Source organism: Eublepharis macularius, chromosome 3 (assembly GCF_028583425.1).
Source record: "Eublepharis macularius isolate TG4126 chromosome 3, MPM_Emac_v1.0, whole genome shotgun sequence".
In the NCBI taxonomy this organism is placed as follows: Eukaryota; Metazoa; Chordata; class Lepidosauria; order Squamata; family Eublepharidae; genus Eublepharis; species Eublepharis macularius.
The window spans coordinates 182,242,605-182,269,397 of NC_072792.1; the positions used below are offsets into that span (position 1 = coordinate 182,242,605).

The following is a 26,793-nucleotide window of genomic DNA, read 5'->3' on the forward strand; positions in this document are numbered from 1 at the left end:
ACATCTAGGAGCAGTCCACTGAATCCCAATGCCAGGACACAACATGAAGGGAAGGATTCAGCTTCTATGCTGTTGACCCTTCAGAGTAACTAGTTGGGCAGTGTATGAGACAGCTCGCTGGACTAAATGGAACATCATTCTGATTGAACAGGGCTCTTCCAGAACTTTCAGGGTATGAAATTGCTAAAAAAGAAGGAGTTTCCACAGTGGAAGCCCCCTGTGGAGTTACACTGGGTGAGTTCACAAGAAAGGTTTTAATTGCAGTCATTCAAAGGGCGAATGAACCAGAAAGCATCTCAGAAGGAATGCATGCCGTTTTGCTGATGATAATAGTTACCAAAGTTTGAATTAAATCCGAAAAGTATACTCTTAAGCAGGGTTTTTTTTTCTGGGAAAAGAGGTGGTGGAACTCAGTTTGTTGCCAGCACAGGGGGAACTCCTGGCAGGAGGTGGTGCCCCTGGGACCACATGCACACAAGCAAAGTGCGCGCATGCTTCCGAGACCACGCAATGACATCACTTTTGGTCAGCTGGAACAAGGGGGGAATTTTTTTAAGTTGAAATCACCCTCAGCGAAAATGGTCACATGGCCAGTGGCCCCGCCTCCTGATCTCCAGACAGAGGGGAGTTAAGATTGCCCCCCATGCCGTTCCAGTGGTGCAGAGGGCAATCTAAGCTCCCCTCTGTCTGGAGATCAGGGGGCAGGGCCACCAGCCATGTGACCATTTTCAAGAGGTGCCGGAACTCCGTTCCACTGCGTTCCGGCTGAAAAAAAGCCCTGCTTTTAAGTATTTTACCAACCCATAACAGAAGTCTGCCAAGAAAATGTAGCGATGCAACGTCCCCCCATGAGTCAGTAATGACTCGGTGCTTGCACAGGGGACTACTTTTACCTTTTTTTAACCTGCTGTCCATTATAAATTTCCCTTCTACCACTTACCCAAATATAATCCAAGTCACCAACCACAGTGATATAGCGAAATAAGACTTTTATTGTTGTATTGTCGAAGGCTTTCACGGCCGGAGAACGATGCTAATGGCAGGAGGCTTCACTGTATCCTGAGGAGGTTCTTTTGCATATGGATTGGTGCTTGATGTGCTAATCTTCTCTGCAGGGCTATTGTCGGGTGTGGAGTGTTTTGTTAGCCTGGTGTTTTTCAGAACTGGAAACCATGCTCTGTTCATTCTTAAGGTTTCTTCTTTCCTGTTGAAGTTTTGCTTATGCTTGTGAATTGCAATGGCTTCCCTGTGCAGTCTGACAAACACCAGGACACCAAAATACTGAACAACACTTCCAACTACTTTGTCAGGCTGCACAGGGAAGCCATTGAAATTCACAAGCATAAGCAAAACTTCAACAGGAAAGAAGAAACCTTAAGAATGAACAGAGCATGGTTTCCAGTTCTGAAAAACACCAGGCTAACAAAACACTCCACACCCGACAATAGCCCTGCAGAGAAGATTAGCACATCAAGCACCAATCCATATGCAAAAGAACCTCCTCAGGATACAGTGAAGCCTCCCGCCATTAGCATTCCACACCCTGGGAAACTCTTACAGGATGACTCAGCTCAACCCCACCCCTCCTGAGTAGATATAAATGACCTGCCACATTTTTTCCACACTGTGACACTGAGAGATCTCTGTCTTTTGGTGCTACACCTCTGAAGATGCCAGCCACAGCTGCTGGCGAAACGTCAGGAACTACAATGCCAAGACCACGGCAATACAGCCCGGAAAACCCACAACAACCATCACTTTTATTGTTTCCAAATAATGCTCAAGCGCATATTGTCCCTCTGGCTCATATGCATAAAGAACAGTTACATCAGAGAATCTTATATACCTTAGCAATAATTGTTTACAGAATAAACGATCAAAAAGATTAATAAAAGTATCCCTTCAGAATTACATTTTCCCAGAATACATGGCACCAGACAACCTTGAGTGACAGGTCAGTCATACAAACATTTCAAAAGCCGGAGCCATATTTTTGTTACGAGTTTGAAATACTTCTGGAAAGTAATCACTTCCAATGCCGAAATCTTAGTTACGGAATGAAAACACGAAAAATGTTTACAGTTGCCCGAACTTTCTCACTTGTTTTTAGATTATGCTCACCTGCAACCTAATCCCTCAGCAGAGAAGGAGAAGAAATTTGCCACTAAAGCAAATCGGCTTTCTGTGTCCATGCCTTGCTTGAATGAATGCTCACACATGATTTTAGAAGAGGGGTCCCTGGAAAGAAAACCCTTAACAGAAAATTAAGGCACAGAACATGCCGCCAACCACAGCCCATTCTTCTTTGAGAATGCTGAGGGGTGGGCACCATCTGTTTGTTGCAATGTCTACCATCAATTTATTCCAGACTTCAGCATGTGCTTTCTGCTGCTAAGAAAACAAACAATTCCAGACTGATGGCAAATCTTGCAGACTTCGAGAAAGGGCTGAGAAGAATTAGACCAAAACACTGAGAAGAATTAGACCGAAACACAGTTGAGGTTCAAGCTGATACTTACCAGATTGCCTGGAATGGATCAAAATTCCTGACAAAACTCAAGCACTTTTTTCCCTAGGGGAGAGACTTTAATTATGGCTATATATTCAGTTCAATACTGAGGAGGGAGAATGCGGAGACTTTTAGATTAATTCTAAAAGATGCATCTAGACAAGATTTCAGGGACATCTGAGAGGAAAAGAATTCCTTCTTACCGAAAGATACTTCGCCGACCCACCCCAAAGATACAATCAAATTTTACCCTTTTTGCAATCAACAAACATGTTGCTGGAATAATCTAATTCCTTGTGATGGTTTGACTTGCCCACTACAGCCCTGCATGAAAAGGGGGAAAGATTTAGAAAGCAGAAGTATTGCCTGGAACAGAGGGGGTTATGTGTTTAAGGGCTGCCTTGAGCTTATTAAACAACTTTATTATCAAGTCAGGCTTTGAGTGACTCTAAATAAGCCCTCCAGAGAATTAATTTTGAAGGCTCGGAAGCAAGGCGGGCAGGGGTTCTATACAAACTTCTGTTGGGTAAAAAGAGTCCCAGAGATCCAAACCTGGGGAAAAAATCATGAAATTACCCTTTATCAAGACTGACCAAAATATTACAATGTAGTACATAATCTTTTGAGCAGCTGTGCGGCACTTCCAACTAGAATAAAAAATGCAAGTCTTTAAAGTGCTGCTGTTCATTTCTGCTGCAACACTCACAGGGTGGAAATACACACATGAAGTACCGTGAGACGCTCAAGCGAACCTCATTTCATGTGTCCCCCCTCCAATGTCCCATGCACTTGCTCGCACAGAGGCTCAAAATGGGCCCAATCTGCGCCAAAACGGGCCCATTTTGAGGCGCTGTGGAGTGTAGGAGCACCCGAAAATGGGCCCATTTTGCCATGGATCGGGCCCATTTTGGTGCTCTACAGCACCTCAAAATGGGCCCAATCCATGGCAAAACGGGCCCAAAACTAGCCCGATTGTGCCCAAAACGTGTCCGTTTTGAGGCTCTACGGAGCACAGGAGCACTCCTGAATTCTGCAGTGGCCCCAGGTAAGTGGGGGCGGGGTGTGGGGAGCGGGGGTCTGGCCTCCCTAAATCCCTAAATCCGCCTTGAGTCTCAGTGAGAAAGGCAGACTGGGATGGATGGGTGGGTGGATGGACGGACGGGCGGGCGGGCGGGCGGGCGGGCGGGCGGACAAGTGAGTGATAATCTGGGCTTCCTCTCTTTCAGAGGAGAAGTGGGGAAGCTTGAGAAATGGTTCCCACATCCAAGAAAGGCATCGAGCATGCAAATTATGCACTTCCTTGCTTTTACATCTGACCCGAATGAAATAGTGATGGGCTGAAACTGGATTCAAAAGACAGTGATATTGATGGTGTGTGTGTATTAGGTGTCATCCTGTTCTAGGAAGAGCTGCATTCCTTCTTAAAGAGCAGGTCTACAATTGTTGAGCCGCATTCTCTCCAGCCATTTTCTCTGGAAGAACTGATCTCTGTAGTTTGGAGATCAGTTGTAATTCTGGGAGAACTCCAGGTAGGTAGGTAGGTAGGTAGGTAGGTAGGTAGGTAGGTAGGTAGGTAGGTAGGATGAGAGAGAGGGACTACGAGCCTCCAAAGTCAGAATAGCAGTGCCAGCAGGCAACAACAATGCAAGGCCTCAGCCTCTGTGCCCTGCCTGTTTGGCCCTATGGAGTAACCGATGGGCTGCTGTGTGAGACAGGATGCTGGAACAGATGGGCCACTGGTCTCAACCAACAGGGCTTCTCTTATGTTTTTATGACTAGCCCACCGTGTATAACTGAGCTTCAGGACCAGATGGGGATTTGAACCTGGGGAGTCTGTGAGCCTAGTCTAGCACTCTAACCACTATCCCATCCTGCTCCACACAAGAAAGTAAAAGTCATCCATATACCAGCGTGATCTGGACCGTCTCTCCCCATATATTCCCCAGAGGACACTCCGATCTGGGGACAAACAGCTGTTGGTGGTCCCTGGCCCCAGGGAGGCCCACCTAGCCTGGACTAGAGCCAGGGCCTTTTCGGTCCTGGCTCCCACCTGGTGGAATGCTCTGTCTGCTGAAATGGCCTGCAAGACAGAGTTGTTCCGCCAGGCATATGTCTGAGGCTGGGCCTCCACTGGTCTGGAAAAAGGGGTGTATAAATCTTAAACCTCCCCGTGAATGCTGTCCGCCATCCTGGTTTAAGTGTGTTGTTTTTAACATAGATGAATTTTTTAATTGTATTTTTAATATGTTATCCGCCCTGAGCCCACTCGTGGGGAGGGCGGAATACACATCTGAAATAAGTAAATAAATAAATAAATAATCTCTCTGAATTATTTACGACGTGTGTTTCCCTTTGATAAGCTGAGTCAGAGCACCTTTGCGCGGTTCTGTCCCTTGAGCTTCAGTAAGGCGTGTTGCCTTTTTGTTAATTAAGCCCCGAGAGGAGCATTTCGTGTATTCCCCCGGCAAAAGACACATTCACAACTTGACACGCAAGGCCCTGCAGCAACAGCCTGGATGAGTAGATAACATCTGAGCTAATTTGTAGAATTAATGGTTGACTAGAGTGGATAATTTCTGGAGAGATGGAAGAACAGAGGCTAGCCTGGAACTTACAACCTGCGAGCATGTCCTAAAGTTGCCAGCATTTTACCAGTTCCTTCTCCTGTGCCGTTAACAACTTGATTTCCAGGAACTGGTGGCAGAAGATGCCCTCAGGTCATAGCTGACTTATGGCAACCCCTGCTGGGGCTTTCAAGGCAAGAGGCTAGAGATTGCCTCTGCAACCCTGGTCTTCTCTGGAGGTCTCCTGTTCAGTTATTAACCAAGGCTGATCCTGCTTAGCTTCTGAAATCTGATGGGATCGGGCTTGCCTGGGCTATCCAGGTTAGGGCTTCCAGACGTTAGCGTGTGGAAAATATATCGCCATATCACAGAGCTGTTTTCTGAAGGATTGTGCTGCTGGAAACGGCACAGTAGCAGGCCAGGTGATTTTGTTTCTCCTGGTCAGCCAGCGGGCCGATCCTTTCCACGTAATCCCCAGTACTGCAGTTAGGGTTCCCAACCTCCAGGTGGTGGCTGGAGATCTCCTGGAATCACAATTAATCTCCAGAACACAGAGATCATTTCCCCTGGAGAAAACGGCTGTGTTGAAGGGGGGACTCTATGGCATTACACGCAGCTGAGGTCCTTCTCCTCCCCAAACCCGGCCCTCCTCAAACTGCTGTAGCACAGAGATGAAGTGGTTTGGCTGTGAATCAGCACTCTGCTGGTTCGAATCCCACTCCTGCCATGAGCTCAGTAGGCGGCCTTGGGGAAGCCACTCCTCTCAGCCCCAGCTCCTCAGTTGTATTGTGAGGATAATAACAACACTAACTTGTTCACCGTTCTGAGTGAGGCACTAATCTGTCTAGAAGAGTGGTATATATGTGCAGTTGTTGTTATATCTCCAAAATCTCCAGGAATTTCTTAACCTGGAGCTGGCAACCCTAACTTCAGCGCACAGCACATGTTCGTGGCATGAATATAATTCTCAATTTATTAATAATTATTTTTCTCCAATTATTCTCCAATTACTTATCTCCAATTGAACTAAACTCAGTGGGGATGGATAGCATCCCTACTTCCAGCTATGCTCCGTTCTTTTGTAGCACACAGGCAGATTTCTACACTCTCTCATTAAGCTCTGTTCAACACTAAAATCAACATGCCCTGTTTTCTCCGAGAAAGAACAGCTTGACTGTGGCTTGAAGTTCAGGGAGAAGAAGTACAACTCCCCTGGAGTCTCATTCACACACACGTTATAAACAAACAGATGGCTTCGGAGTCTGTTGGGAGGAAGGCATGATCAACTGTGTAGTAAATGCTACAAAGAAGTTCTTCAGAGATTCTGGAAGAAGAAACTGCTCGCTCGCGATTTGCTTCTGATGGGTAAGCCGAAAGACTTTTCCCTCCCTTGGTTTCTGTTGTAACTTATACTGGGTGCCAATGAGGGTATGACTAAGGAGCCACGGAGACTGAGCTATTGGGCATTTGCTTTGGGAACCAGGACCCTTCTGGTGTTTCTGTGGGTTATGTGCTGTTGAGTCGCTTCCAGCTTATGGCAACCCTATGAATGAAAGACCTCCAAAATGTCCTATCGTAGAATCATAAGGTTGGAAGGTACCTCTGGGGTCATCTAGTCCAATCCCCTGCACAATGCAAGACATTCACAACTATCTCCACACACACACACCCAACGACCCCTGCTCCATGCCAAGAAGATGGCAAAACACCGTCAGGATCCCTAGCTAAACAGGCCTGGGAAGGATTGCTTCCTGTCCCCAAGGTGGTGTTAGCCTGGGCATGTAAGAAGGGGCCACGAGAACTAAGCCCTGGTGTAGCCCTTCCTGCCCTCCCTCTCATGATCTGCCCAGGTTCACAGAATCAGCATTGCTGTCCGATGGCCATCTAAGCTTCTGCTTGAAAACCCCCAAAGAAGGAGAGTCCACCACCTCCCGAGGAAGCCTGTTCCACCGAGGGACCACTCTGTCAGGAAGTTCTTCCTAACATTTAGCCAAAAACTCTTTTGATTTAATTTCAACTCGTTAGTTCCTGTTCGACCTTCTGGGGCAACGGAAATCACCATTAAAAGGTTCTTATAAAATCTCCAGTGCCCACTGCTAGAAAAGAAACTTTCCCTTCCAAAGCTGTCTGAACTTCATACCGTACTGGGGGAGAGATGACCCAAAGGTGGAGCCGTTTATGTTTCTGATTCAGGATGTGTTTAAATGACTACCTTGAAAAAATATATTTAATTAAGGCTCCAGAGAAAGATGTACCTCTTTGCCTAGTTTCCCCCTGAACGTTGTTTTGAGTTTGCATCTCCCCCTAAACAGATGGGGAGGGGCTACACTCAGTGGCAGAGCATCTGCTTTGCATACAGAAGGTCCCAGGTTGAATCCCAGTATCACCAGTAAAAAGGACCAGGAGGTAGTTAATGTGAAACATCTTTGCCCCTGGAGAGTCACTGGCAGACAGAGTAGATGATTCCGCACACGTTGGATAATGCACTTTCAATGCACTTTATCAATCGTTTGAGGTGGATTTTTTGTTTTGCACACAAAAAAAATCCGTTCCAAATGATCTATAAAGAGGATTGGAAGTGCATTATCCAACGTGTGCGGAATCACTCACAGAGTAGTCAACAGAGTAGACTTTGATGGCCCTGTAGTCTGATTCGGTAGAAGGCCGATTGATGCATTAGCGTGTCCAAAGATACCTTTTTATAAGGAAGAGATGCTGACTTGTTGTTTTTTTAAAAAAGCTGGTACCCTGCCTTTTTATTTGCTTAGGTTGCTACTGGTTTTAATTGGTTTTTTAACAGACTGCCGCTGACTTGGTTTTTAAAGGAACTCATTGTCGAGTTTTAATTCCACAGCACAAAGCATGTTTTCTTATTTTAGATATGTATTGTGGAATGCATGGTGATTTTCTTGGCTCGGTATTATTGTTTGCCTTGGGAACCATGGACGAGTCATCTTTCATGGGGATGTTCAAGTGTAGGGAGACGCATTGTTAGCCTGGAAGCGTAGTTTTAAAAGACAGAGCCAAAGATTCGGTCAATTCGGTGTGTTAATTTCATCTTCACCTAGGGAAGGAGAGGTGAAATTGACAAAGAGTTTAGGAGGTAAGTGCCTTAAAGAAGTTATCAGGAACCAAATGCTGCAAACGGAGAACTTCCGCCTCACCCACACTGATCCCCATAACACTTGGGACTTTCACATCAGACATCTGAATGTCCAATTGGAGGCACCATTCAGCCCTAAACCAGCGTGCAGTTTCATTTATTACATATTCAGTGCATGTTTATCTCGCTTTTCTTCCTCCACGGAGCTCAGGGTAGCACATAGAATCAGAGAATCATAGGGTTGGAAGAGTGAAGGGTCATCTAGTCCAACCCCCTGCACAATGCAGGAAATTCACAACTACCTCCCATCCCCCCTACACACACCCCATGACCCCTGCTCCATGCCCAGAAGATGGCAAAAGACTGTCAGGATCCCTAGCTAAACTGGATTGGGGGAAATTTCCTCCTGACTCCAAAGTGGCAATTGGCATTATCCCAGGCATGTAAGAAGGGGCCATGAGAACTAAGTCTTGATGTAACCCTTCCTGCCCTCCCTCTCACGATCTGCCTAGGTTCACAGAATAAGCATTGCTGTCTGATGGCCATCTAGCCTCATCTTAAATACCTGCAAAGAAGGAGCGCCCTCCACCTCCCGAGGAAGCCTGTTCCACTGAGGGACCACTCTGTCAGGAAGTTCTTCTTAATGTTTCCCAAGGCAAACATGCAGTTCTCTAGTTTGTCCTTGCAACAACCCTCTGAGGTAGGTTAGGCTGAGAGGGTGCGACTGGCCCAATAAGTTCCATAGCAGGCAGAGATTTGAACTCAGGTCCTCCCTGGCCTAGCCCAACGCTCTAACCATTGCTCTACACTGTCACCGCATTTGTTTTGTGCCGTACATTTTTTCTCACCCCCTATCCCTCACCCGTACCAGACCAGGAATGTATTTAATCTTTCTTTCCTGCTGCAAACAGAATCCTGCGTTTTTAAAAATGCATCTAACACCCCTCAGCATTTTGCAAACCAAGCATTTTGGGCAAGTCCAGCCATGTCACATACAGAGCCAGGCAAAGTAATTGCTTTGGGCGGCACGTTCCAAAGGAACGCCGTTTTCCTGATTCCTCGCTCCATCTTTGTTTTCCTTTGAGACAAAGGAAGACAGAGCCACATGTCATACATGCCGCGGTCCCTGCACACTTCAGCTAGCATTGGTTTGAGACCCCGTTCAGACGACAACTTCAGTGCTGTGCATTAGTTATATTTATTTTAAAAATCTATATCCCACCTTCTGACCCGAGACTAGTTATATTTATTTTAAAAAATCTATATCCCACCTTCTGACCCGAGACTCAAGGCAAGGAACAAGGTAGCAACACTTTGTCAGAATATACAAACAGAATTAATAAGATAAGAACAAACGTACTTTTTAAAGAATCAATAAAAAAACAAGGAATAGCGTCGCCATTTTTCTCCTCCTCCTTCCCCTCCCTGCTACATCCCTTTAGGTAATAATAATAACAATAATAACATTCAGTTTATATACCGCCCTTCAGGACAACTTAATGCCCACTCAGAGCAGTTTACCAAGTGTGTTGTTATTATCCTCGGAACAATCACCCTGTGAGGTGGGTGGTGATGAGAGAGCTTCAAGAGAACTGCGATTGACCCAAGGTCACCCAGCTGGCTTCAAGCGGAGAAGTGGGGAATCAAACCTGGCACTCCAGATTAGAGTCCTGCTGTTATTAAGTGACTAGCCCAAGGTCACCCAGCTGGCTTCAAACGGTGGGGAATCAAACCTGGCTCTCCAGATAAGAGTCCTGCCGCTCTTAACCACTACACCAAACTGGTACTGCTACCATTGGAAGAAAGGTTGCTAAGGATGCAGAGCAGGGCCTTTGGGAAGGTGGCACCACTTTCAGGGAGCTCCTTTCCTCAGGTTGACTTTCTGGCTCAGTTGCTTGACATTTTCAAGAGGTCTCCTGCCTAGAGTAGTTCGAAAGAACTTTGAGCCGTGCAGTTTTATGGATTTTTTGTTTTTATCGTTCTTTGCTAATTGGATTATATTTTTAACCGTAACTTTGCAATCTGCTGTGGGCCTAGCCACGTGGGAGAAAGGCAGGACGGAGACTTTAAAATAAAACAAATCAACGAAGGAGCAAGAAAACCAGGATGTGCCTTGATAGGGAGATGCCGGCATCTCATTAAAAAGCCAGGTTTTTCTGGCCTGTCTCTAGTGGCCTGTCTCTAATGGACTCAAATCCTGTTGTGTTTATTTGAAGAAGTGAGCTGTGACTCCCGAAAGCTCACACCCTACCACAAATTTTGTTCATCTTATAGGTGCTGCTGGACTCCTGCTCTTTTCTATCTGAAGAAGTGAGCTGTGACTCCTGAAAGCTCACACCCTACCACAAATTTTGTTCGTCTTATAGGTGCTGCTGGACTCCTGCTCTTTTCTATCTGAAGAAGTGAGCTGTGACTCCTGAAAGCTCACACCTTACCACAAATTTTGTTCGTCTTATAGGTGCTGCTGGACTCCTGCTCTTTTCTATCTGAAGAAGTGAGCTGTGACTCCTGAAAGCTCACACCTTACCACAAATTTTGTTCGTCTTATAGGTGCTGCTGGACTCCTGCTCTTTTCTATCTGAAGAAGTGAGCTGTGACTCCTGAAAGCTCACACCTTACCACAAATTTTGTTCGTCTTATAGGTGCTGCTGGACTCCTGCTCTTTTCTATCTGAAGAAGTGAGCTGTGACTCCTGAAAGCTCACACCCTACCACAAATTTTGTTCGTCTTATAGGTGCTGCTGGACTCCTGCTCTTTTCTATCTGAAGAAGTGAGCTGTGACTCCCGAAAGCTCACACCCTACCACAAATTTTGTTCCTCTTATAGGTGCTGCTGGACTCCTGCTCTTTTCTATCTGAAGAAGTGAGCTGTGACTCCTGAAAGCTCACACCCTACCACAAATTTTGTTCGTCTTATAGGTGCTGCTGGACTCCTGCTCTTTTCTATCTGAAGAAGTGAGCTGTGACTCCTGAAAGCTCACACCCTACCACAAATTTTGTTCGTCTTATAGGTGCTGCTGGACTCCTGCTCTTTTCTATCTGAAGAAGTGAGCTGTGACTCCTGAAAGCTCACACCCTACCACAAATTTTGTTCATCTTATAGGTGCTGCTGGACTCCTGCTCTTTTCTATCTGAAGAAGTGAGCTGTGACTCCCGAAAACTCACACCCTACCACAAATTTTGTTCGTCTTATAGGTGCTGCTGGACTCCTGCTCTTTTCTATCTGAAGAAGTGAGCTGTGACTCCCGAAAACTCACACCCTACCACAAATTTTGTTCGTCTTATAGGTGCTGCTGGACTCCTGCTCTTTTCTATCTGAAGAAGTGAGCTGTGACTCCTGAAAGCTCACACCCTACCACAAATTTTGTTCGTCTTATAGGTGCTGCTGGACTCCTGCTCTTTTCTACTGCTACAGCCAGACTAACGCATCTACCCATCTTGATCTTGCTGTGTTTATGTTTTTATGTTTGAGTTTATTATTTGAAATAATTTTTTTAAAACCCTATATTATAAAATCCTGCTGTCCTATTGCAGACCAGTACAGGTCCCCACCTAAACCCTGCCTCATCTGGTGTTCAGATTTTCCACTTCCCCAGAACCTTACGTAAGGGGAGAAAATATTCCGACAGTGAGCCTCTGGCGGTTTGGGGGTTTTGTTTGGTTGGGTTTGGCACATCACTCCAGCTTTAAGCAATAGGGAAACCAGACCCAGGAGCATCATCTGAGCTCCTGATGCGCTGAAGCGCATCACTAAAAATAGGCAGCCGAGCCACATGACACACACGGCGTGGTCCCTGCACACTTCAGCCGGCTAAGCCCAGGCTGTGGCTTTCCACCTTATAAAACTGCCAGAGAAGAGACACAAAGAGGGCAAGATTCGCAAGCCAGTTTTCTGATTTCTTCCCAAGCGAAGCTTTATCTGCCCTAGGGACATTCCTGCAATTGCAATGGATCATTTTTTTAAAGGGATAGGAAAGGAAAATAATATGCAAACACCTGGTCCCTGGGGGAATTCACCAGAGCATCTCCTGCATTCTGGGGGCTGTAGTCTACCTTTGCCTGCAATGCCCTGAGTGGCAGGCAGGTTGCAAACTACAACTCCCAGAATGCTGTTCACTCAGAGGTGGCGAGGAGGGGAGGGTGCTCGGTGGTGTTTGCATCTGCCAGGGGTTGGATTGTGATGCCCCACGCCTCACGGGTAAGGGGGAAAGCTGGCTGCCCGCTGCCGGGGTTGGGTGGGCTGCTGCCAGGTAAAAGCATGGGAGGGGGCAGCTTTTGCTCTGGGCAACTCTGATCTGGGGGGGTTGGAAGAGGGAGGAGGTGGGATGGGGACGCTGCCAGGTGCAGAGGAGTTTGTGGTACCCAGGGTCAGAGGATGCTGTCCTCCAGTTTGCAAAGAGAGGAGATCATGCCTGGTGCCAGGCTGGGTGGCGCCTTTCTAGAGATCATTGGATCTGATAATGACAGGATACTGGACAGTGAAATGATCTGGGAGAAATCCAGGGGAGAGAAACAGGATCTCTCTGCTAGGGTGCTAGCAAGCACGGCGGTTGTTTTCAGGGAAAGCGCGTCCCTTCCTCCAGGTCTAGAACTTGCACAGCTCAGTCCTGTTGCTTGTGTGTGTTTTTGTTTCAAGAGCGGATAAGAGCGAAACAGCCGCCTTGTGACTTTGGGGGAAGAAGTGCGGGATGGCAACGAATGAAGGACATCCCCACAAGCTCCCCCCACCACCACCCATCTCTGTCAAAATGTAGAGAGAGGGGGGCAAATCTGGATTTTGTTCCTTTTTTTTATCTGGCTGAGCATTGCCCGATCTTTCCTCCCCACCCACCTCGTGGATTCTTTAATCTTTCTTGATTGCTCTCTGGATACTGTCTAGGCAGCCCATCTTAAGCAGGCACGTTCTGAAGTCACCCCTTGAGTTAAATAGACGTGCCTCTCCCAATAAAGGTGCAAAGGACCACAGCCTCTCCTGTAGTTTTTTTTTGGGGGGGGGGCGTTATGTTGGACCTTCTGTAGGATTCATCATCTGTTTTTATTCTACCTGCTTCAATTTGCTTCAGACAAACGGAAAAAACGCTTCATTTATTCCCACGCAGGGCTGGGCATTTTCTGATATGCTGGATTGGAGGCTGGCAGCACCCTAGAGACCAACTAGATTGTCAGGGTTTAAGCTTTCAAGGTTTCTAAGGTGCCACTGGACTCCAGTCCAGCTGTTGTATTGCACTGCACACCAACGCAGCTCCCTACCTGAAACTGTCTGATATGCCCACTGACTGCTGCCTCTTTGCAATTTCCTTGCCCCTTCCAGCTGCAACCTTTTCTCATCCAGCCAGCTCCCGGGGGTGTCTTGCCAAGGTAGCGCCCCACCCTCCGTGCCAGGGCACTCTGTGTTTGCTTGCATGCCTGCATCAGGGCACCTATTTGCACCGCTTAAAACTCCCCTGCTGTGTGTACAGGGTACACAAATTAGGCAAATCATATGTTTCTCGTCGCCTTTCTCTATTTGCACAGCAGAGCTGATGTTGAATGGGAAGTGGTGGGTGGGTGTTTACTCCCCTTCTGCTTGACTACAGTCAGCGGCGTCTCTCCAGCCGCCTGATGGTGTTGCTATGAGAAGCCTTCTGTAACCCAAGGGGAGCATGTGGTAATGAGAGCTGGGAGATAAATGAGCACCTTTAGGGAATCTTCCAGGGTGTCGCTGGCTTCAGGTAGGTTCTAGATGGCTTCGGTTAAACATAGCCTGCAAATGCTAATCTCTAAATCCCACGAAGATTAACTGGGCCAGGAAAAGTAGTTGCCGTTTCTCTCCCTCCCACTCACCCCACTGATAATTTACATAACCGAGATTATTCCAGAGGAGTATCTGGTGAGTTTTTTTTTTTAATCCGGTTAGCACAGACTTGTGCCTCTATTTAGGGTTCCGATGACCCCGATAGCCACTTTTCTTTTCTGAGAGGGAATCTCGCATGTGTGTGGAAAATCCCCGTTAGAACAAAGTTGTTTTCAGGGAGAGCGGATCAGGGGAGGTGAAGAGAAGCGACAGCTTGTTCTAAAGTCGTCTTAAACTCCGTCTTGGTGTTCTCTCTCTCTCTGTAATTCTTCTGCCTTCGTAGATTTGTGTGGAAACGTCTCTGCAGAAATGGCCGTGCTGAAATGTGGCTGGCTCTGGAGGCAAAGTAAGTTGGATTCTTGGTGTGGGATAGAGAGTCTGTGGAGACAGGGCTTTTTTTCAGGGGGAACGTGGGGGAATGAAGTTCCGGCACCTCTTGAAAATACTCGGCAATAGTGCATGAAACTAAGATTATTTCAAAGAATCCCATGTGTTTCTTCCTCATTTCCCTCTTGAGAGTTCCACCACATCTTTTCCCAGAAAAAAAATCCTGTGTGGAGATATTAATTTCCTTGTGTGATGGTTGTTGTGGATTTTCTGGGCTGTACAGCCATGGTCTTGGCATTGTAGTTCCTGACGTTTTGCCAGCAGCTGTGGCTGGCATCTTCAGAGGTGTAGCACCAAAAGACCGAGATCTCTCAGTGTCACAGTGTGGAGAAGGTGTTGGCAGGTAATTTATATCTACTCAGGAAGGTGGGTTTGGGCTGAGTCATCCTGTAAGAGTTTCCCAGGATGTGGAATGCTAATGGCGGGAGGCTTCACTGTGTCCTGAGGAGGTTCTTTGGCATATGGATTGGTGCTTGTGTGAGTTTGGTTCCCGATAGGGTCTCTGAGAGACAAGTGAGTTCTTCTGCCTCTCGGCATATTCTGGATCCCAAGTGCTTAAAAAGAAGATGTTTACTCTGGGAACTTTGTTTGCATTGCACAATACTGTCGAAAGCAAGCCAAGGGTGGGCCTGAGACCTTTGGGCACCTGTGGCCAAAAAATCCAGATGTAGTCCTTCAGAATGCGTAATATTACTATAATTATAGGCAGCCCAAAAGGGCACCCTGGGATCTGCCACCTGAAGTTTGCAGCCGAATGCCCTGACCGGTCCTCAAAGCAGCATTTGGGGGCAGGGCTCCAGAAGAATTCCCCTCCGGTTTCCAAACGCTGAGCCAAAAAGACTCGTTGTCCCTTGGAGGTTCTCTCCTAGAGGGCTAGAAATGTTGCCTTTGAAAAGAAGGAGGTAATAAAATCCAGGTTCTTGGTACTGTGAAGGTACATCTGATTATTTTTGGAGGCCGTTTTAAAAAACTGTAAACTGCCTTGTGGACACCGTGGCCAGTGAATACTTCATTGCGGGGCTTTTTTTCTGGGAAAAGAGGTGGTGGGACGCAGTGGGTTGCCCTCGGAGAAAATGGTCACATGGCCGGTGGCCCCGCCCCCTGATCTCCAGACAGAGGGGAGTTTAGATTGCCCTGCAAGCAGCAGCACGGAGGGCAATCTCAACTCCCCTCTGTCTGGAGATCAGGGGGCGGGGCCACCAGCCATGTGACCATTTTCAAGAGGTTCCGGAACTCCGTTCCACCGCGTTCCAGCCGAAAAAAAGCCCTGCTTCATTGCTGCAAATTTGTAAGGCGCTAGTCCACGTGCCTTTTTTTGGTTGTTTCTCCTAGATAACTCCCCCCCTTCCCCTCCCCTCCTCCAAAGCGTCAGTGAGTCAACTGAGTTGACCAATTGGCACAGATATTTCAGCTGGCTAACTGACCCCTGAATGCCCTGGAAAACAACACCTTTCTTGATAAAAGAGATCTTTCATATGGAAGGTGGGTTTGTCTGAATATGGCTGCTTGATGAAGAATGGGGTACCCCCATTTTTGTCTTGTCTGTTGATAAAATGAATTCCTAATATGTCCATGACTTCTAAATCCTCGCATCAAGGGCTGGATTGATGCCTTCCTCACATGTAGAATAGTATAGAATGGAAACACAGAGCTGGACGGTACCCCCAAGGGTCATCTAGTCCAACCCCCTGCACAATACAGGAAACACAGCTACCCCTCAATGACCCCTGCTCTATGCCCAGAGGAAGGCAAATAATCTCCAGGATTCCCAGCCAATCTGGCTTGGGGGAAATTCCTTCCTGACCCCAAAGTGGCAATTGGCATTGCCCTGGGCCACGAGAGCCAAGCGCCAGCTCATCCCTTCCTGCCCTCCCTCTTCCAATTTGCGTACATTCGTATTGAGTCATAGAATCATCATGGCTGTCAGGTGGCCATCTAGAATAAGTACAAATAATAAGAATAAGTACAACTGCTGGTGCTAACTAAAGCTAGGCAGCTGTTATGCAAATGAGTATGACATGCAAATGTTTTCCCTGTTAATGGAATGGTCCCTAAAAGTGGTTTGACCCATTGCTTCCATTATCTCTTCTGATTTGTAACTTTGCAAAACTCTAGCTGACCTGCATTTCTACTCAGTAACCAAGATGTTAGGGTTAGTCTGTCTGTAGCAGTAGAAAAGAGCAAGAGTCCAGTAGTACCTAGAAGAATAACAAAATTTGTGGTTGAGTATAAGCTTTCATAAGCCACAGCTGAAGAAGTATCTGAAGAAGTGAGCTGTGGCTCATGAAAGTTTATACCATATCACAAATTTTGTTAGTCAGAGCCAAGCTACAAGTGACGTCTGACACAGGTTGGACACTTGTCAGCTTCCCTCAAGTTTTGATGAGAAATGTAGGCATCCTGGTCTTGCAGCTGTAATGGAGAGCCAAGCTGTAAAACCAGGACACCTTCATTTCCCATCAAAACTTGAGGGAAGCTGACAAGTGTCCAACCTGTGTAAGGCATCACTTGTAGTTTGGCCCAGAGGTGCTACTGAACTCTTGCTCTTTTCTACTCAGAGGTTGCTCAGGAAACCAACTCTGGCCCTTTACTCTGGATGGAAGCACCATTATTAGCAGGACAGAATCCCAGAATCCAACCCGTTACTTGGAAGTAAGTCCCACCGAGTTCAGTAGAACTTCCCAGAGGGCATTCTTAGGACTGCAGCCTAGACTACAATTTGCTCTGATCCATTCTGTTTGTAGGGTTATCCACTCGAATAAGTGCTGGAACTACTGAGACAGAAACCAGCCCCCCCCCCACCTCCCCAGGCATCTTGAAGATCTGTCCCTAGCAACTCTACAAAGTGCTGCAGGAGGAAGACATTAGCAATATTTAAATTTCCCTATCTGCCCTGGATTGTTGCTCCATGAATGAGTCAATAAGCCATAGACTTGTTGACTTCCAGGTGAGGCCCTGGAGGTCTTTGGCATTCCTCAGATGGATATTTGGGATTCATTCATTCATTCATTCATTCATTCATTCATTCATTCATTCATTCATTTCTTGGCGCTTGTTAACAGGCTCAGAGTGGATCACATCAAAATGTAAAACAAGGTAGCTTCATAATTAAATGGTCATAGATCCAGAGGAGTTAGCCGTGTTAGACTGTAGTAACAAAATAGAAAAGAGTCCAGTAGCACCTTTAAGACTCACCAACTTTACTGTAGCATAAGCTTTCGAGAATCACATGCATCTGATGAAGAGAGCTGTGGTGCTCGAAAGCTTATGCTACAGTAAAGTTGGTGAGTCTTAAAGGTGCTACTGGACTCTTTTCTATCATAATTAAAAACCATCTCAATCAATAAAACACTGCTCCATAAAAATCGGTCATGGCTCACAAGCTTCCCGGTTGCTTCCTGTGGCTAATCTTCCCTGCAACTTGCAAGTGCCGAAAGAAATTTTGTGGGAAGTGCTGCACATACAATGTATTGTCGAAGGCTTTCACGGCCGGAGAACAATGGTTGTTGTGGGTTTTCCGGGCTGTATTGCCGTGGTCTTGGCATTGTAGTTCCTGACATTTCGCCAGCAGCTGTGGCTGGCATCTTCAGAGGTGTAGCACCAAAAGACAGAGATCTCTCAGTGTCACATACACTTGGGGCAAAAGTGAGTCTCAGCAAACCTTGCCGTTGTGTAGGTTATAAATGATAGAACATGTCCTCCACCTCATTTGCAACATAGGTTGTGAGTGACACAAAAACTGAGGAGGAAAGGGTTCCCTAAAGACTGACAAACCACTAACTGTTTGAAAACTCAGTATGAGTATAGTGGCACCTGAGACACCAACAAGATTTTCAGAGTATGAGCTTTCGAGAATCAGAGCACCTTTCTTCAGACATGAGTGATTCCGCACATGTTGGATAATGCACTTCCAATCCTCTTTATAGATCATTTGGAACGGCTTTTTTCGTGTGCGGAACAAAAAATCCACCTTAAATGATTGATAAAGTGCATTGAAAGTGCATTATCTAAGGTATGCGGAATCAGCCCATGTAGTATCTGCAATTTCTTCTATTGCCTACTTCATTCTTACTTACTTCATTGATACCCCACTTTTGTCCCCAATGGGGAACTGAGGCAGCTTACATCATTCTTCCCTCTTCTATGTTATCCTCACAACCCTACCTTCTTCTGGTCTCGCACACACCACACTTAATATCAAAGGATTTCCATGCCCTTTGGTGATATGCACTTTAATTCTGGGATTTTCAGCAGCGGGAGTGTTTAGTATCAGTATCTCAAACATACCCTCTTTGTCCAAACTCCTAAATGAGAATTAGTTTTCTACCATGTTTCCCAATCATTGTTTTAGCTCCATCTGGTCTTTAAAGTTACTTCTCTCTATTTCTTTTAAAAGACAAGTTTCTAGTCCTCATAGTTGTGGGGGACAAAATAATTTGTCAGTTGCTCTCCCTTTTTTCTCCACACTGAAAATTCTCTGTGCTGTTGTGGTTAGAGTGTTAGACTAACAATAGAATCCTAAGCAGAGTTGCTCCATTCTAAGCCCATTGATTTCAATGGGTTTAGACTGGAGTTACTCTGGTTAGAATTGCACCATAAAACTACGAATATCTGTTTTCAAATCCATACACTGCCGTGAAGCTCCCTGGACGATCACCAGGGCTGTTGTAAGGATAAAAAAGCGGCTCGAGTATATTGCTGTGAGCTGGTTGGAGAAAAGGCAGGATAAAATATAGTAAGATTGCTGGATAAAGGTTATATCAGGGACATATTCCCAAGAGCACCTGCCTATTTGAAAAGGAAGCCCAGAGTCTTTTAGTTTTCCGCACTGCATTGTGCGTTGTTCGACAGTCCCTCTGCAACTATAATTCCCCACCACCACCGAAAGACAATATTTGCATGTGTCTCTCTCCTTTTGCCTCTCCATTGATCCAGCCCAGCTTCAAGCTGTTTCGTGTCTTGTTAAAAGAGATTTTGACTGTATCCGATATTAGGGTCTTAGAAATCTAGCAGACAAGGCAGTATAAGAGACGGAGTGTCTGGGAAGTGAAGTCAGCAATTCCGGAGCCCAAGAACGTCTCCGGTACAAACCCTGTTGAAATGAAAGGGGGGTCGGACAAGGGAACCTGCCCAGTCCCCTTCCATTTAAACAGAACTAGCTCAGGGAATGTTCCTGGCAGAACAAATCCTCTGTTTACATGCAAAGCAAACCTTACTGCAGTACCAGGTGGGGGATTATTGACCTGTGATTCAAATGCCAATAAATAGGTGCAGTGACCTCTCAGCTCTAAGGGAAGGGCTGGCAGAAGAACTGACGTATTAACATATCGCTTGCTCATCTTGTCTGCTCTCCTTGTCTTCTTCCTTCACTTCGACCTACCCATCTGGCCCTTTCTCCGGGCTTCCACAGGTTCCATTTTGCGACGCTGGAAAAGGAACTGGTTTGTCCTTTGGGTAGATGGCAGCCTGGTCTATTACCAAGATGACTCAGGGCGCGACATGGAAGGGCGCATCAACGTCAAATTCAACTGCCGGGATGTCAGGACAGGGCGCGAGTGCAGAGGTGGGTACGTGGCTGCTGCTGGCCAATTGCGCATGTTCCAGAATTTCACGGTTGTGCGATGTTTTTCTGAAAATTTAACTTTATTTAAGAGCCTCTTCAGAGCTGTGAAGACAGATGGTGTCCTGAAAGGATGCCCCCTTTTCACTAGACTTTTCCTATATTGTCATTTCCATCTTTTGATACCTTTGACCACGGCTCATTTTGAGGGGGAACGCACAGGAATGCAGTTCCGGCAGTTCCCCAAAGAGGTCGCATGTCAGGCAGCCCCGCCCACCTGACTCTCGGCCATTTTGCACCCGTTTTGGCCTGAATTGGGGCCAAAATGGCCCAGATCGGGCCTCTGATGGGTGGTGGATCACTCTCCTGCTCAGCAGCGGCCCGATCCTGACCATTCTGGGCCCCTTTTCGGCCATTTTCAGCCCCTTTTCGCCATTTTGGGCCACATTTCAACCCTGAATGGCCAGGATTGGGTCCAAAACAACCAGGATAGGTGTTGTCAGGGGGTGTGGCATATGCAAATCAGCTAGGCTAATGACACACTTCCGGCGATGGCAAGGGGTGTGGCCTATGCTTATGAGTTATGCTAATGAGTTATGCTAATGAGTTCCTCCTGCTCTTTTTCTACAAAATGACCTCTGGCTTTGAAGCACGAGGGCATGGCCAAACTGCTCACAATTTCCTCTGTGCAGTTTACCAAAAATCAGAAGATATCCTCTTATATATCTACTGGGAAATAAGTCCTCTACGTCAAAGTCCCTTCTTTCTACAAATTTTCCCTCTGTTCCATTGTTTTTGGCCTAAAAATTACTTCTGTTCTCTCAGAACTGTCCTGATTTTTTTTACGCATGAATAAATGGTTAGTTATCATTTTTTTCTCCCCTTGTAGAGGTAAGGGCTTGCCGTACTTCTCACATCACTGCCCATTTTTATCATTGCTTATGATCGTAAGAGCACAATTGCAGAATAACAGAGATGAAAATAAAAATGAGCCATGCGTTTGGCTGCCTGTAAAGTGAAAATGATGCATAAGTCTCCTCCCTCTTCGTCTTCCCACAAGATTTAAAAATCAAGCATTGATTCTGGAATGCTGAGAGAAAGACAGACTATCTACAAGAGAAACATCCATTCATAAACTGAAAGAATAAGGAAGGGAGTAGAATGTAAAGGGAGAGAATCGCCCTTTGACTGTCCACATAGGACTGCCGGTTGCTACAATTCCATCTTAAGCGTAACGTAACTATCCCAAATCAGGCCTACAAACAAAAAAGGAAAACACTGAAACGCAACAAGTTGCAAAGAAGGTCAACCGGTTGATTCATTACAATGGAGTGAACAAATAATGGCAACCTGATAGCCAGTGTTGTGGATAGATTCAGGTGGATAGCCGTGTTTATCTATAGTAGAAGAGCAAGGTTCGGGTTCGTTAACACCTTAGAGACCAACTAGATTTCCAAGGTAGGAGCTTTCGAGAGTCAGATATCTGATGAAGGGAGCGTTGACTCTTCAAAGCTCCTATCCTGGAAATCTAGTTGCTCTCTAAGATGCTACTGGACCCAAATCTTGTTAGAACTTGGTACTGAAATCCACTATTGCCTCTTATGTTCACTGGATGATCTTGGGCCAGCCAGTCTTTCAGCTTAGCCTACCTCACAAGGTTATTGAGAGAACGAAAAGAGGGAAGAGAAAGCTGTTTACACCACCCTGAAGGCTGGGGTGAAACTATGATGTGTAGAGGATTCCGCACTAAATAACTGTTGCACATTGACCTAGGGTTGTGTGTGTTATGTGTTGTCAAGTCTCCTCTGACCTATGGTGACCCTATGAATGAAAGACCTCCAAAATATCCTATCATTAATAGACTTGCTCAGATTCTGCAAACTGGAGGACGTGGCTTCTTTTATTGAGTCAAGCCATCTTGTTTTAGGTCTTCCTCTTTTCCTACTGCCTTCCGCTTTTCCTAGCATTATTGACTTTCCAATATTACCAGGGGTTGGATCTGCCTCCTCCTCAGATAGGGCCTGTCTTTCAGAGTTGTCTGTGTAGTTAGCCTCAATCTTGTCTAGCTGTCATGCAGACATTTGTGTGCAACCTCTGAGGATGCCACGTTAGGGTGTGTACATGTAGGTTTCAGGACACCATAGCGAAAGGTCTGTCCTTGCAGCACAGAGAGACTAACTTTGCAGAAAACGCCATGTGCTTGGAATGAATGCCTGTTTCCCTGAAAAACTCCCCAACTGCTGTAAATGGGATAGATCAAGCCGTGTTAGTTCATCTATAGCAGTAGAAAAGAGCAAGAGTCCAGTAGCACCTATAAGACTAACCAGGGCTTTTTTTCAGCTGGAACCCGGTGGAACGGATTCTGGCACCTCTTGAAAATGGTCACATGGCTGGTGGCTCCGCCCCTTGATCTCCAGACAAAGGGGAGTTTAGATTGCCCTTCGTGCCACTCCAGCGGCGCGGAGGGCAATCTAAACTCCTCTCTGTCTGTTGATCAGGGGGCCACCAGCCATGTGACCATTTCTGCCGAGGGCAATTTAAACTTTTAAAAACTCCCTCCTTGTTCCAGCTGACCCAAAGTGATGTCATTGTGCGGTCCTGAGTTCCAACACTGAGTTCCACCACCTCTTTTCCCAGGAAAAAAGCCCTGAGACTAACAACATTTGTGGATAGGGTATGAGCTTTCATGAGTCACAGCTCACTTCTTCAGATACCTTCAGCTGTGAGTCACGAAAGCTCATACCTTACTACAAATTTTGTTAGTCTTATAGGTGCTACTGGACTTTTGCTCTTTTCTATTGTTGTAGATGGGTGTTTGTAAAAATTCCAGTGACAGAGCCGAGGAGAATTCCACCACCGCTCCTATGTGTCACCTACTAATTGCGTAGCCTGGTGGCACAATGAGCTTTTTTAGGGCTGCAGGAGCCCTGAACTTCCTCGGTGCAAGCTGTGGCTCTTTTTCCTGTTTTGCCAGAGGGAACATCTCGCCCTCCCCCCCAGCTTTGTTTGTCTGTGTGTTGCTCTTGCCCTGCGTGGTACCGTTGTGCTGAGTCACCGAGAGCATTCTCTTGTAGACAATTGGTAGCAAAGGAACGAATGTTGCAAACAGAGGGCTGGTTCATGAGCTGCAGAATTTCTTTCTGAGCCATCCCATACAGAGAATGCAGTGCTCTGTGGTTCTGCTGTTAGCTGCTAAGCCCTACCAGGGTCTGGATTCCGGGATATCGATTCTTTATGTCCGGATAAGATCTTGCAGGGCTCTGTCCGTCTTTTTTTGCTCCCTGGCAACGACCAGAGCTGAAATGACCTTGGTGGGGAATCACTCTCCTCTTTGATTCGATTTGCTTGCAAAAATCCAATTGATATTTTCCTAATTGAGGGGTCGAACAGCCCTAATAGCCTGGAGTAAATTGATCTTCTCAGAGCTCGGATGCTAAGCAGGGTTGACCACTTAGTACTTGGGTAGGAGACGACCAACGAAGACTGGGGTGCTGTGCAGAAGAAGACAACAGCAAACCACCTCTGTTCATCTCTTTCCTTGAAAACCCCATGAGATGGAACTTGTGACTCGACAGCACGTTTTCTTTTATTTAATGGAGTGGATGCTGTGGCCCTTGAACATAAACAGTCCGTCATGGAATACTGACAAACAGTCTAGCATCTGTGGGAGAAATGAAAGGTCAACAACAACACATTCCCTCAGACTCAGGGCTATATGCTGTTGATAGTCAACTCTAGGCTGGGAAAATTGTATAGCTCTGGGGGCTAAAGCCTGGGGAAGGCATAGGTTGGAGAGGAGAGCGATATCATCAGGTTATAACACCATAGAGTCCACCATCCAAAGCAGCCATTTTCTCCAGGGGAACTTATCTCTGAAGCCTGGAGACTAAGTTGTAATTACAGAATTTCTCCAGACTCCACAGTGATTTTAGTGTGTGTACAATAACTCAAGGTTTTGTGGTTTGGGATTCATTGTAAAAGTGTGTTCTGGATCCTTTACGGACTTTATTTGAGCGAGTGTTTTTTCCATGTTGTACTCATGTTTTGGAAATAGTTATAAAGTATTGAATTATGGATGTACTTAGGAATATTTATATGTAACAAATGTGTATAATGGAGAGATTTTTGTAATTTTCTCATTATAACCTTGTTATATTGTTATTATAAGTTATATTGTTGTCAGGGGTGTGCAATTTGGGTTTCTGATTTGGGATAAATACTGGAATCTGACCCAATTTGTAAAGATTTGAGATTTTCGAATTGGGCACAGCATGCTGGCCCCAATTCAGAAATGCCAAATCAAAGCTTCCCAAAGCGATTTGGGTCGCTTTGGGAAGCTTCAGGGTGCTTTCAAACCCCAGCTGGCTCCAGCTGTCCAGCAGAGGAGAATCCCCCACTGGCCAGCTGGAGTTTAAAGTGCCCTTTCCAGGCTTCAGCTGACCCACAGAGGGCCCTTTCTCTGCCGTGCAGAGTTTAAAGGGCCCTTTTTCTGCCACGCAAGCGGTGGAGAAAGGGCGAGGGAGATTCTCACCATGGGCCAGCTGGAGTTTAAAGGGCCCTCTCTCTGGGTTTCAGCTGGCCCATGGGGGAATTCCCCCCCGTGGGCCAGCTGAAGTGCAGGAAGTCCTGCTACTGCTTATTTCACTACATGGGAGGGGGAGGAGGGAACCCCCTCCTCCTTCTCCCATTGGGTGAAATAAGCGGTGGGGCGGGAAGTTTCGGTGTGCTTCGAATCTTCACAGAGTATACCGAAGCAGGGCGATAAGCAGTTTCTGAAGTGGCTTGCCACTTCAGAAATCGCTTATTTCCAATTCTTTTTCCCTCTTTGGAAATTCCGAAGCAGGAAAATGGAATCTTTCCTTCTCTGCACACCCTTATTTGTTGTTACTATCTATTATGGTCAGTTATTGCAATGTTTTATTATTTTTGTTTCCACTTGGATGTTGGCAACCCTAGTTAGGGATCAATAGAGAGCCAGCATGGTGTAGTGATTAGAGTGTCAGACTAGGATCAGGAAGACTCGGGTTCGAATCCCCCTCTGCCATAGAAGCTCGCTGGGTGACCATGGGCTAGTCACACACTCTCAACCTAACCTACCTCACAGGGTGGTTGTGGGGATAAAAGGGGGGAAAGGAGAATTATGTAAACCGCCTTGGGATCCCATTGGGAAAAAAGATGGCATATAAATAAAGTAGATGAATAAATAAAATAAGGGTGTTGTACAGCTGCCTTGAGCAGTATGATAAGGCAGGATGTAAATATTTTAAATAAATCAAATAAGGCATGGAGAGGGTGGAGGAAGGGGGCAGAGCAGGCAATGAGCTTAGAAGCAGAGCCATGGTGGGGTGGGATGCCTTGAATGAGCTTGGTGGAAGGGAATTTGCCGAATGAAAGATGCACAGCGTGTCGAGGATAATATTTAGATTATTTTGAGCAGAGTTATGACGAACAGCCACAAAGATGAAAGCACCATAAATTATTTTTCTATGAAGATGTCCCTCTCACCTTTTTCACTTTGGTTGTTTAGTTACGCCTCCAGGGGAGCTACGTAAAAAAAACTTATAATTATTCTAGTCTGTAAACAGGTTTGTTCTGCATCCAGGGCTGGGGTGGGGGAGAGAAGTGAGAACAAAGGCCCTTTAGCAGTCTTACAGGAGGGGAGAGGTGTGCGAATACACCCCCGAGAATTTGCAAGCACAAAGCACTTCTGTTCCAAACCCAGTCTGGGCCAACTTGCGGTGCCGTGCCGGGTTGCTTTTTCCCATCACCGCCGACACATTCCAACACTGATAGGGGCCACAGCACAGGCCGTGTGCATTTCTAAATGCTGTGTGATGCAGCTGAGCTGTGCGACACCTGAGCCTCCCATTGTGTGACTTTCCACATGAGTTGAAGGAACGAAACATACGGCAGAGGAGAAAGCTCAAGACCGTTCAGGTTGCCCAGGGCAACTGAAAAGCATCTCTGCTCAGTGTCTAGCAGCCAAAGCGGTTACGGGGAGAGGTTCCGTTTTTGTCAGGGGGCTGGAACCCCTTAATGCGTCTCCTTTAGCTATTTCAGGGCTTTTTTTCTGGGAAAAAGAGATGGTAGAACTCAGCGGGTTGCCAGCACAGGGGGCAACTCCTGGCGGGAGGTGGCGCCCCTGGTACCACATGCGCATGCACAAAGGGTGTGCACGCTCCCAGGACCACACAATGATGTCACTTTGGGTCAGCAGGAACAAGGGGGGAGTTTTTAAAAGTTTAAATCACCCTCGGTGGAAATGGTCACATGGCCGGTGGCCTCACCCCCTGATCTCCAGACAGAGGGGAGTTTAGATTGCCCTCCACGCCACAGCACGCCACAGCCACAGCCACAGCGCGGAGGATGATCTAAACTCCCCTCTGCCTGGAGATCAGGGGGCGGGGCCACCGGCCATGTGACTATTTTCAAGAGGTGCTGGAACTCTGTTCCACCGCGTTCCAGCTGAAAAAAAAGCCCTGAGCTATTTTATGCAACAAACCCTGAGTATGGCATGTAAGAAGGAAAAGGGGCAACAGCCAGGCCCTCTCACCTGCCTGGATCTTGCTCCAGCTGAAAGCACCTCTTCTCTTGGCTACCCCTAGCCATCAGCAAGGCCAGCGAGAGAAAAGCAGAAGTCTTCTATGGAGCCTAGAGCAAGAAGCCCATTCCCAAGTGTCTTTTAAAATTCTACTTTAATCTCTCTTTTTTTAAATGCAGAATTTGGGTCCAGCGGCACCGTAGAGACCAACAAGATTTTCAGAGTATAAGCTTTCAAGAGTCAGAGCTCCCTTTTTCAGTCTCTAAGATGCCACTGGACCCAAATCCTGCTGTCTGA

The 26,793-nt window shown here is 46.5% G+C and overlaps 1 protein-coding gene across 1 annotated transcript in view; it reads left to right on the forward strand.

Moving 5' to 3' along the window:
- Positions 1–14,317: 14,317 nt before the first annotated feature.
- Positions 14,318–26,793, forward strand: part of PLEKHB1 (pleckstrin homology domain containing B1) — a 41,258-nt gene continuing 28,782 nt past the window's right edge. Inside the window, exons 1-2 of the mRNA XM_054974734.1 lie at positions 14,318–14,354; positions 19,806–19,958. Of these exons, the coding sequence (XP_054830709.1) occupies positions 14,318–14,354; positions 19,806–19,958 (190 nt within the window). The remainder of the gene's footprint in view (positions 14,355–19,805; positions 19,959–26,793) is intronic.